Source organism: Fringilla coelebs (genome assembly GCF_963513975.1).
Source record: "Fringilla coelebs genome assembly, chromosome: 27".
NCBI lineage: Eukaryota > Metazoa > Chordata > Aves > Passeriformes > Fringillidae > Fringilla > Fringilla coelebs.
The window spans coordinates 2,923,828-2,936,041 of record NC_140053.1 but is presented as its reverse complement, the minus strand read 5'-3'; the positions used below and the strand labels follow the sequence as shown (position 1 = coordinate 2,936,041).

At 53.2% G+C, this 12,214-nt stretch overlaps 2 protein-coding genes across 2 annotated transcripts; one reads left to right on the top strand and one right to left on the bottom strand.

Moving 5' to 3' along the window:
- Positions 1-672: 672 nt before the first annotated feature.
- Positions 673-6,784, top strand: KLHL11 (kelch like family member 11; the record flags this gene model as incomplete). The annotated part of the gene is made up of 2 exons (XM_084222108.1): positions 673-1,175; positions 1,389-6,784. The coding sequence occupies 2 exons, from the start codon at positions 673-675 to the stop codon at positions 2,983-2,985; spliced, it is 2,100 nt and encodes a 699-aa protein (XP_084078234.1). The 3' UTR covers positions 2,986-6,784.
- On the bottom strand, positions 5,164-11,341 carry KLHL10 (kelch like family member 10; the record flags this gene model as incomplete). The annotated part of the gene is made up of 6 exons (XM_084222012.1): positions 11,166-11,341; positions 10,017-10,503; positions 8,643-9,260; positions 8,050-8,199; positions 7,169-7,536; positions 5,164-5,242 (listed from the first exon to the last, which is right to left on the bottom strand). Exons 1-6 carry the CDS (start codon positions 11,309-11,311, stop codon positions 5,164-5,166), a joined length of 1,848 nt encoding a protein of 615 aa, XP_084078138.1. The 5' UTR covers positions 11,312-11,341.
- Positions 11,342-12,214: the final 873 nt, after the last annotated feature.

Here is a 12,214-nt window from a genome sequence, read left to right as displayed (position 1 = left end):
AAGAGTTACAGAACTGCACTGTGTGTATAGCAAACATGAAATAACCCCCCCTATGCATCTCACTGCGTTGTAATTAAAAACGCCACTGTACCACGGAGTGAGAGAATTCCTAATTGCTCAGGTGCAGGGGGGCACGGGGAAGAAGAAAATACTGAGGATTGCCTGAGGCTCCGAGTGGAAAGGGCCTGGCTCTGCTCCGAGGCACCGAGGCCCCGCCACGACGGGGACGAGGGGTCCCGGGGCCTCCGGGCTGAGGGGACGGAGATCCGGGATGGTCCCGGGGCCTCCGGGCTGAGGGGACGGAGACCTGAGGGGGTCCCGGGGGCTCCGGGCTGAGGGGACGGAGATCCGGGGGGGTCCCGGCCTGAGGGGACAGGGGATACGGGAAAGGCCCGAGGGGTCCGGGGTGAGGGGACGCGAGGTCCCAGGGGCTCCGGGCTGAGGGGACGGAGATCCGGGATGGTCCCGGGGGCTCCGGGCTGAGGGGATGGGGATGTACGGGGGTCCCGAGTGAAGGGGAGGCGGGCTCTCGTGGGGAGCCGCGCCGAGGGGCCGCGGGGTCTCGGCGGGCCCCGGGCGCTGCGCGGGCCGCCGCTGCCCTCACGGCGCCGCCGCCATTGCCCTGCAACGCGAGCTCTCCCCGCCAGGGGGCGGTGCCGCGCCCCGCCCGCCATGTCGGACAAGATGGCGGCGGCCGCGGCCTGTCCGCAGCCCCAGCCCGGTCCCAGCCCCGGCCCCGGCCCCGGTCCCGGCCCCGGTCCTGGCCCGCCGGCGGCCGAGGCGGAACGCGGGGCCCCGCGCGGTAGCGCGGCGGACGGGGAGGCTGAGGCGGAGGAGTTCGGGTGCCCGGCGCACTGCTCGGACCTGGCCTGGCGGCAGAACGAGCAGCGCCGCCACGGCCTGTACTGCGACATCACGCTGGCTTTCGGCGGCGCGGGCATGGCCCGCGAGTACCGGGCGCACCGCTCCGTCCTGGCCGCCGCCACCGAATACTTCACGCCACTGCTCTCGGGGGGGTTCGCGGAGTCGCGCTCGGGTCGCGTGGAGCTGCAGAAGTGGAGCTCGGAGGGCGGCCCCGACCCCGACACGGTGGAAGCCGTTATCGGTTTCATGTACACCGGCACCATCCGCGTGAGCCCCGGCAACGTCCATGAGGTGCTGGAGATGGCGGACAGGTAAGAGCGGCCCTGGCGGGGACTGGCAGGGACCGGGTCACTGCAGCAAAGGATCACAGACTGGTTTGGGTTGGAAGAGACCTTAGAAGCTCATCTCGTTCCACCCCCCGCCATGGGCAGGGACACGTTCCACTATCCCAGGTTGCTCCAAGCCCCATCCAACCTGGCCTGAAACACCTCCAGGGATGTATAACTCCCTTGTTTGTCCTGCAGGTTTCTGCTGACCCGGTTGAAGGATTTCTGTGGAGAGTTTCTGAAGAAGAAGCTGAACCTCTCCAACTGTGTGGCGGTTCACAGCTTGGCCCACATGTATTCCCTGAATCAGCTGGCCCTCAAAGCGCAGGATATGATCAGGAGAAACTTCCACAAAGTCATCCAAGATGAGGAGTTCTACACTTTGCCATTTCACCTTGTCCGGGACTGGCTCTCAGACTCGGAGATCACGGTGGACTCTGAAGAAATCCTCTTTGAGACCGTTTTGAAGTGGGTTCAGAAAAACCCTGAGGAAAGAGAGAGGTACTTTGAAGATCTCTTTAAGCTGCTGAGATTGTCTCAGATGAAACCCACGTACCTGACTCGGCACGTGAAATCCGAGCGGCTGGTGTCGAGCAGCGAGGCCTGTGTGAAGCTGGTGTCGGAGGCTGTGGAGAGCCACGCCCTGCGCTCTGAGAACCTGCAGTCTGGGAACCTGCAGCACTCCGCCTGCCCCGCCGCGCTGCTGCCGCGCTTCGGCCAGAACATGGACGTCATCATGGTCATCGGCGGCGTGTCCGAGGGTGGCGACTACCTGAGCGAGTGTGTGGGCTACTTCATCGACGAGGACAGGTGGGTCAACCTGCCTCACATCCACAACCACCTGGATGGGCATGCTGTGGCTGTGACAGAGTCCTACGTGTATGTGGCTGGCTCCATGGAACCGGGCTTTGCCAAGACTGTGGAAAGGTACAATCCAAACAGAAATATTTGGGAGCAGGTTTCAAACCTCATCACAAGGAAGCATTCCTTTGGCCTTACTGAAGTGAAAGGCAACTTGTACAGTATTGGTGGACACGGCAATTTCAGTCCAGGCTTTAAAGATGTGGCCATTTATAATCCTGAGCAGGACAAATGGCTGAACCTGGAGTCGGCACCAAAGATCCTGCGGGATGTCAAAGCTGTCTCTGTGGAGGACCGCTACGTGTACGTGGCTGCCCGCACCCCAGTTGACAGTGACAGCGAGGACGGGCTCAGGGCTGTTATTATCAGATATGATGCTGAAACCAGGCAGTGGCAGGACGTGGAGTCCCTGCCCCTCATCGACAACTACTGCTCCTTCCAGATGTCTGTTGCCAGCACCAACTTCTACCACACGGCATCGTGCTGCCCCAAGAGTTACCCCATAGACAACGAGGAGGCCAAGGGAAAGATCTCCAGCAGGGCCTCGGATGAAATCCTGGAATCCTTGCCCCCCGAGGTCCTGAGCATTGAAGGAGCAGCTATTTGTTACTACAAAGATGATGTGTTTATCATTGGGGGGTGGAAGAACAGCGATGACATTGACAAGCAGTACAGGAAGGAGGCCTATCGCTACTGCGCCGAGCGGAAGCGCTGGATGCTCCTGCCCCCAATGCCACAGCCCCGCTGCAGAGCCACTGCCTGCCATGTGAGAATCCCCTTCAGGTGCCTGCAGGGAACACAGAGGTACCCCATGCCACAAAATCTCATGTGGCAAAAAGATAGAATAAGGCAGATGCAGGAAAGGCAGATGCAGGAGATCCACCGATACTCCCTGAGCTTACGGAGGATGCCGCGCTCCCAGATCGAGTGCTAGTGTCTGCAATATCACTCCTGATGAGCCTAGGAAATAAACCCACTTGTTAGGCTTGATGTGTCTTTATAAGACATGAGGGTGTGGATTTGATTTGATGCATAAAACCAGCATCTGTTGTGTACTCAAAATTCAGAAGCTCAGAAGTTGAGGGTGGGTGGGAATTGAGACACTCCATGAATCCAACAGTATTCCTTAATGATGCCCAGGGAAAAGCTGTAGCCTGTATCGGGCTGTGAAATGTCTCTGGGAGCATTAAGCCTGTTACTTCTTTCCTCAGATCTTTGGTTCCAAGGATTTCTGTAGAGTTAGTCTCTAACAGTTCTACTTGAAAAATCAAAGATCTCTCTCTTAATAATTTAGTGGTTACATTTGTGTGTGCTTGAAAGCACCTGTTTCATTTGCACTTATCTCTTGACATTCCTTTGATTCTCTCCTCAGTGACTAAACTTCACAGGATTGGTGTTGGTGTACTTGGCTTTCCCAAGCTGGAGGCAAGTGCAATAGCTCTGTATGAAACAAAAGCACAATCTTTCTTTATGAAATTACTTCAGGATGTTTCTATGTGTATTAAATATTTTGTATTTGTGTGTTGTAGAGAGGCTGCAGAGTTTGTTTATAAATGGATGATTGGTTGGACACAAGACACTTGCTAAAAGAGAGCTTGAGGCAGTGGATTTTTTTTTTCAGGTGTATTTGCAGGTTTGAGTCTGTGTCTGACTCAAGAACTTGGGTCAACAGCCTGAGCAAAGAAGTGACACCCAGCCATGAGCCACCCACCCACACTGGTTGTTCAGTTCTGTCAGAGTGGATCAGTGAGAGTGGGATTATTTAATGGGAATACAGTGAAACCTGAGCTACTCATAGGTCTTTTCTCAAATGTTGCACGTTTTAATTCTAGTGAAAAGTGATGAAAGAGCCCCTGCTGTTCCCAGCCTCTCTCTGACAATCAGAAGCCTTTGCCCTCCTGTGCTGTCCCAAGGGACTCCCAGCAGCTGTGCAGCAGCTCTGCACCAAGCTGGCACCTGTGCTCCTACAGCGGGGAGAGCTGGGCTTTCAGAGTCTCCAGGTATCTGAATTTCCCCACTTGCTGTGGGATGAGATTTAAGCTCATTTAAACACCTCTTGGCATTTTGAGGTGGCTGTACATGCAGGTGCCCTGTTGGCTCTGGGTTGTTTCCTGCTGCACTCCCAGGGAACAGAATGTGGGATAGTCTCTTTGGAGTATCCCTGCCTCTCTGTCCCACTGAACACTCCTCCCCAGTCCAAGAAGCTCCAGGACCCTTTCATTTACCAACAGTTTCAGTGCATACTTCCTACCTCCTTTTCTCCCCATCCTTCCCTTCTTTTGAATGTTCCAGGTTTTTCCATGCAGTCTTAACTCAGGATCTTAGGGAAGGGATAGGGAGGAGTAACCTGGGTATTACAAAATTTGTGTAGACCAACCTTTCTAGAAATTCTGTTACTGTTCTTGGTTTGTTGATGATTTGCTGGCGGTTTTGCTGTGAGTGAGTTCTTTGCAAAGAACTTTTAACCAATTTGGGGTTTGTTTTGGTCTTAATTGTTTTGCTTCCTGAGCTGCTCATTCTCCTTTTCCAGTTCAACAGGCAGCCTAGATCATATCTGAAACTTGGGGTAAGTCTTTCCACCACTCAGTGTGTAAAGGTTTCTCTGATGTGTCCGTCCCTTAATGCTCCACTTCGCGGTCCGTGGGCCACTTTGATATCAACAACTTGTTTGTGAGAGAGTCTCCAGCCTTAGTTAAAAAAATTAACAAACTTGAAATTCTGAACAGTTTGTCTTGGTTTACTCCTCTGTGGTAACCATCTTTTATTTTCTTTGCCTGTTTGGTTGTTGGGGCAGGTGAAGTCTATGCTACTGGCTTCATGCAAAAGGAAATAGGTGAGTTTAAGGTGATGTTTGCAGGTGACTGTTCCCAAGCAACTGCTGCAGGCTTGTAAGATGGGGGTTGATCCATGGAGTCTTGCAGGTCTGGCTGGAGTAGGGGCAGAATTGCTGCTTCTGCAGCAGTTTGTGATAAAGTGCCAATGCCTCTGGTGCTGAATCCATGCATGTAACAGCAATTTGTGGGAGCTGATTTTAAGATGCTCTCCCAGACTTTGCACCAAAGCAACGGAGAGGAGTTCATGTTCTCCACCCTGCTGAACCAGCTGGCAGGATTTAACAGGCAGTTAAATGGTAGGTCACCACCACAGCGCTCTCCAAGCTCTCTTGTAGTCTATCCTCAATTACAGACAATCTGTAGGGAGAAACACCAAGATGGTTCTTTCAGTTGGAATAGGGGCTGAATATTTAATGCATGGCACTGTGCAACAAAGACGCAAGAACAAACCTTGCAGTCTTGTTTTTTCTAAGCAAAATTGATATTGCACTTCCCAGGAGGACTTTGAGCTGATGGACAAGCTGTGGCATTTACTCAAAGCACTCCCCTGAGAGCCAGTGTGAGCCCAGCCCCATCCCTGGACAGGTAACCCGTGTGTGCCAGCTGCATGCTGTGTGTGCCTTGCTGTCCCTCCATGTGCTTGGGGTGGGGGCTGGCAGCAGCACAGGCTGCTCTCAATGTTTGCTCTGCCAGTTCTGGGATAGTTTTAAGCAGTTGGGGTTTTTTAGCCTTGAATCCCAGGGGACCAGTGGCACTGATGTGGTTTGTGACTGATAAGTCCAATAATCCATTACATCACATGAGGTGTTGGGAGGATTGCATTCATGGCTCTGGCTGCAGTTTAGCCCACAAGCCTGTGAGTCCATAACAATTTCCTTGTGCCCTTGACCATCATAGCTTGCTGGGTGTTTATCAAATGATCCCATAAACAAAAGCCTGGGAATTCCTCACGTGTTTCTGGAGGCTGGTCAGCTGCCAGCAGGATCCCAGTGTGTGTTCAGTAAGGGTGAGAAGGCTGACTGCTGCCTCACTGAGGGAAAAGGATGCTGGGGGGAGTTTTCCTTCTCCTTAGGACAATCACACCTCTACACCTGTCCTAAAACCTGCCACCAAACACAAGTGGCATGTCCTGGCTTTCTGCTCAAAGTACCAGTGGCCCCTGCCAGGTGGTAGTGGTCACTTTAGTAACTCCCAGGAGCCATAAAATACATAATATTTTATAACTACCTGGATACTCCATTAGTAGCCAGGGGTTGTGTTTTTAATGACTCCCTTGCACACAGTGGGAGTCCATTCCAGAGATGAAGCGAACATGTTACATGTGCTGTGAACAACTGTACCCAGCATTCTGCTTGACTATTGCAATGACATTTTTCTCCATTACATTAAATATTAAAATCCAAACTCTTGGCTCATCTTGTGTGTTGTGGAATACTCTGGTGGCTGAAAACAAACCCAGTCCCAAGGAATTAGAACCTTTTGTTATTCTTTTTACAGCCTTGTAACAGGATGTTGTAACATCCAATGGGCTTTGAAAAGCAAGTGTAAAGAAAGTGGTCTGTTGCTTGGATTTATTTTCAGCTCTGTTCACCTTAGGTTGGGGTACAAACTATCTCCCATTTGACAGTCCTGGGTGGAATCTGATAAAACAGGTGCTCTTGAGGATCTAACCCTGTTACTAATATGAATGTAGAGTGTGGAACTAACGAGCTGTTTGATGACCATTAATAGTCAGATTCTCCTCGTGGGTCCATGTCACTGTGGGTTGCAGCAGCTCTGCTCTCCTGGCATATTACCAGAGGGACAGCAGTTTCCTGGGGAGCAGCACTCCTGTCCTTACCTGTGAGGTAAAGTTGTGTGTGTCATAGGCCCTTTGAAACAGATCCTGCTGTCCTGTTCTTGACCTTAAATACACTGTACTAAAGTTTATTGTAAGAGGTGAATTAATGAAAATAAACCTTTTATTTCTCTAGCATTCTGTTGTGCTTTTGATTTTTTAAAGTTAATGTATAGGGTGTGGCTGATACTCACATTGGGTAGTGCTGGTAGTGAGTGAAAATTTGACCTCCTAATGATCCTTTTGGCCTGTTACAATTGTTTCTAGTTTAGAACAAGAGAACATTCTCCCTTGCTGCCATGGGGACTTTATTACCTAAAGACAACTATTTACACAGGCATCCAGTGATGGGATGCTCAGAAGACTTTATTAGATACGCAGAACTATTTACACAAGCATCCAGTGATGGCTGATCACAACACTCCTAGCTAAGGGGAACTATTTACAACGGCGAGCTCCGAGTTGAGCTGGTGAACAAGATGTCCATGGAGGAGCTGTGCTGGTAGTAGTGTTGCCTTGCGATGTATTCCATGACATTGGAGAGTCCTGGCACCACGCAGCAGCTGACGGCGCTGCGGGTGATGCCCATGCTGTGAGCATCGTACCACTCGTTGGTGTCCTCCTCGTAGCACTCGGTGGCAACGGTGGTGCTGAACCCATTGAAGCCCCCAACCACGAACAAGAGGCCGTCCATCACCTCAATGCCAAAGTTGCTGCGTGGATTTAGCATGGAGGGCACGGCGTGCCAGGCGTTGGCGATAGGGTTGTACGCTTCCACGCTCTGCAGCCGGCTGTTCCCATCAAACCCTCCGACCTGTGAATGCCAAAGGGACAGAGCTTGAGAGGGGCCTTTGCTCAGGCAGGTCCTGGCAGGTACAGTGAGATGGGAGCTGCTGCTGCCTCCCTGGCTGCAGTCCGAGCATGGCGGAGAGCACCAGCTCTCCGAACATGGCTCTTGCTTATTGCTCCCTGCTCTCCGAGGAGCTTTCCAAACACTTTATGCAACTGTCAATTTTGACATTGCTCCAGAGGTTGGATGCAGTCCATGGAGAGGATAAACAATGGATGAGCAGGCCCAAGTCCCTGCTCTGTGCTGCTGATGCTGTTGGCAGCGGCAGAAATTATGTTCTTTGCTGCAGCTGCTTAAACGTTGCCAAACACCCTTTTTATACTCAAAAGCGTGTGATGGGTGATAACATTCTCAGGAAGTGCATCAACCATTCTGGCTCTGACTTCCCTAAACCTCACATAAACACATGGCCACCCTGGAGGTCTGGGAGCTGCAGCCACCCAAAGGACTGCAGTGCTGGGTGGTGTTGGCCCTTACCGCGTACACCTGGTTCCCATACGCCATCACCCCAACTCCACTTCTCCTGCTGCTCATTGGGGCGATCAGGGACCACTGGTTTGTGGTGGGGTTGAACACTTCAGCTGAGCTGAGGCACTGATCACCATCAAACCCACCACAGATGTACACCTGGGGACAGGAGAGGTGGGAAAGTGTGAATGGGGTGGTTAGACCCTTGGTGATGTTGAAGAGAAAATGAATGGTGTTGCAGGATTTTTGGGGTGTATTGTTTTAGAGTGGGAATGGTCTTGTCATCCTGGGTTCAAAGTAGAAGCAGTGCAAAGAGTTGATGCCAGCAAGATTTCTACTCTTGATTTTCCAAACTGCATGAAGCAGGCCTGGTATTGCACCTGTGGCCAGGAAAAGGACTGTTGGGTACCAGGTTGGCAGCAGCTCTGGAAGTGTTTTTGTACTCCTGGTCACATCTCTGCCCCACCAGGCAGGCTGCTTTATATCTGCAGCTCCAGGATTTCGTGAATTGTTACGAATTTAAGTGTTACGAATTTAGTGAAGGTTTATGTGAATTTTCCTCATGCTGCAACCCCAGCTTCTCTTAGCTGGGGTCAGCTTACCTTTCCATTCAGCGTGGTTGCACTGGCGTCGCTCCTCTGCTCGTGCATGGGGGTGATCAGGGTCCACTGGTTGGTGTCTGGGTCATAGCGCTCCGCTGTGTTGAGCCTCATGTAGCCATCAAACCCTCCCATGGCATAGATGAAGTTGTCCACAACGGTGACGCTGACGTAGCAGCGCCGTGAGTGCATGGGCGCTACCTGCTGCCATGTCTTCTGCAGTGGATCGAACCGTTTGACGATGTTGAAATAATCTGTGCCATCGAATCCACCGATAACGTAGACGTGGCCTTTCAAATAAGCTGAGCCATGATAGGCAACAGGGCTCTCCTGCTCCCAGGGGATGTTCAGCCACTTGTCAGTGCGGCCGTCGTAGGTCTCAATGGCGCTGGTGGCGCCGCCCCCGCTCCAGCCCCCGATGGCAAAGAGGATGGCGTAGGGCAGGCGCGGCCGGGTGAGGGGGTTGGCGTTGACTGAGGAACTCTGGCCGTAGGAGTTCAGGTCGTAGATTTCGGACAGGGCACTGATGATGAGATCTTTGCAGTTGGCGTTGTCTTTCACGTACTCGTGAGCTTTGACGTTGTTCATGAAGTAGTCGGATTGTAGGAGTGCCAGTCGAACCTGAAACGGGCAAGGAGGAGGTTGGACTACTGATACTTGTTCCGGTGTGATGTCCTGGTTTGCCTCAGATACCCCGGGTTTCTCCCTGAAGATTCTTTCCCCAGGTGTGTCAATCACCTCTCCTTTCCACACCCTGACCCCTGCAGAGTGCTGTCTGTCAGTCCTGGCATTCCAGAAGGGCATCAAGTGATTGGCAGATTCAAAGGATGCCCTCTACCCCTGGGGGGCATTGGGCCATCCAGGTGTCCTTTGTCCCTTGGGACCTCCTCTCCTGTACCTGGTTACTGGTCCCCATGTTCCTTCCCTCCCCCTCTCCCCTGGGTAAAAGGGTGAGCAAACCACGTGGTTTGGGAGTTCTGTTGGAGCTGTTGCTGGGTTCAGAGGCCTGTGGGCCAGAATAAAGCTCTGGATCCAAACCCTCCATCAGAACCGACTCCTTTCCTTCCCCATCGCCTTAAAGCTTCTCCAGCAGAGGGAAACCCGAGGAGCAGACCCTGTTATGGGGGGAAACTCCATCCCACCACCACCAGAGCTCCTGCATGCCTGCACTTGTCTCCAAGCACCCAGCTGCAGCATCCAGCCAGCCAAAAGTGTCTCTGGGAGGAAACACCACAGTGCTGCTGTTTGGTTCAGCAGCAAGGGCCAGACAAGCTCAGGCACATCCCATCCAACTATATTGGGAATTATTCCAATAGATACTGATGGTTTCCCCCTCGGTAGCCTTTGGGGACAGCTCCAAAGCCGCTCTGCACCCACCTTGCTGAGCAAGCAGGCGATGTGCTGCCTCCTGTTCTGCGGGTCATGAGCAATCCACCTCAGCACAGCCTCAAACACGGCTTCTTCTCGCCGCACGTTAAGCTCATCCTTCTCAATGATGTGTGCCAGCTCCTCGGCAGAGAGGTCTAGGAACTCCTCGGACACCTGGGACACCTCCTCGAAGTGATGCAGGATGTACACGCAGGCAGCTGCGCGCAGGTCGGGGCAGTGGTAATAGTCAGTGAGTCTGCAAATGCCAATGCAATTCTCAAAGCACAGCCTGGAACTGAGGAACTCACAGCACAGGCTGACGATGCCCATGACATTGAACTGATCTGCTGCTGCCAACAAACTCTCAACGTTTTCCTCTGTGATCGGTACTGTCCCGGTGTAGGCGTAATTGATGATGAGACCCATCATTTCAGCTGAAATGCCAGGGATTTGATAGACCATCTTGCCTGCGCTGTCCCAGTTGGTAAACAGAGTCCTGAAAACATGGTGTTGCTTTGTTAAACCCTGCCCCTGAATCCCCTGTGCTCCCCCTGCCCCCAGGGCACCAGTTTTGGCATTGGCAGGAGCCCTTCTGGGAGGCCCCATGGTTTATTGATGAATGTTTTACTTGTTGTTTGAAAAAGGAGACACAGCCTCTGGAGGCAGCAGGGCAGGGGGTTTCACCTGAGAGGAGCAGAGGGGCAGAATCCCCCCACTGCCTGCTGCCCACGCTGTGGGGATGAGCCCAGGACAATGGAGGGTTTCTGGGAACCAGTGCGCACAGCCAGGGCATTTCAGCCTCTCACCCACCAGCAACCCAAGTCCTTCTCCCCAGGGCTGCTCTCAATCCATTCATCCCCCAGCCCAGACTGATACTGGGGTGGGGTTTCCCCAACCCAGGTGCAGCACCAACACTTGGTCTTGAACCCCAGAGAGTCACAGGGTGTGGGGAAGGCAAAGCTGCCCTGTGGCAGCTGGGCCAGGCTCCAGCCCTGCACTGTGTCTGGGGCTGTGAGGAGGTGGGAGGTGTGAGGACAATGGGAAATCACTTGGTGAGAGGTTCAGGGCAGGTGGAAGTCTTGGAGAAGTGCTGAGGTGGGGGTGACCTCAATCGGGGCACTCTGTTTGTCCCCATCCCCTTGTGTTTCACGGACTGACCTGAAGTAGATACTGCAGCAAGAGAGGATGAGCTTGTGAGCCTTGAATTCCACCCCATCTACACTGATGATCACATCACAGAATCTCCCTTCCAGGCGGAGTTCATTGGAGATGCTGCAACTCCTATCGCTCATCTTCCTCTCCATGGTGGAGGGTGAGTATTTGGTAGGTGCCAAGCTATCCCGCACGTTGGAGCCAGAGGCAGTGGACCTTGCTGAGGTGTGTGGAGCACTCTGGTGTTGTCCCCAAACATCCAGCACTGAACCCCCTTGCTGGTTCTGGACTGTGCCCCATAATGACATCACAGATGCAGGGCTGACCCAGGCCCAGCATTCTGTGGTTGCCCCCAGCCCTTGCTTCCCTACAGCCCGGGTTATGCCGGCTCCTGGACCTGCACTGTCTTGATGGAGCAGAGCCAGCCATGTGCTCCATCCCCTGGCAGCCCTTCAGGAATATTTCACTGCCCCCAGATGTGGGCATCAACCACTGCTGAAGTGTCTTGTGCCACCTCACCCAGGAGGAAACTGAGGTACAGTCGTGCTCATGTCAGTGCTGTCACACACACTGTCGCTGCTGCTTTGTCATTGACATTGTGCCAGGGAGGTTTGGGTTGTATGTTGGAAATGTTGGGAATTTTTTTCCTGAATGGCCTGTTTAGTCCTGTCACAAGCTGCCGAGGGCAGTAGTGGTGAATCCTCATCCCTGGAGGGGTTTAAAAGTCTTGTGGATGTGGCACTTTGGGACATCGGTGGCCTTGGCAATGCTGGGGGATGGTTCTTTGAGGGCTTCTCCCCCCCAGCGCTCTGTGACTCAGCGCTCTCAGTGTTCCAGTGTGCGGAGCGCTTCAGCGCCGGGAGCCCTGCGGGCACGAACGGCCCGGCCGGCGACTTTTCTTTTTTTATTTTAATTAGAAAAATATTTTTATTTTAATATAGCTCGCCTTCCCGGCTCGTCGCGGGGGAAACGCAACCGCCGCTGGGAGCCGCAGCGGGGCGGAGCACGGCAGGATTCTCCGATTCTCCGGCCGCGGCAACCGCGGAACGCTCCCG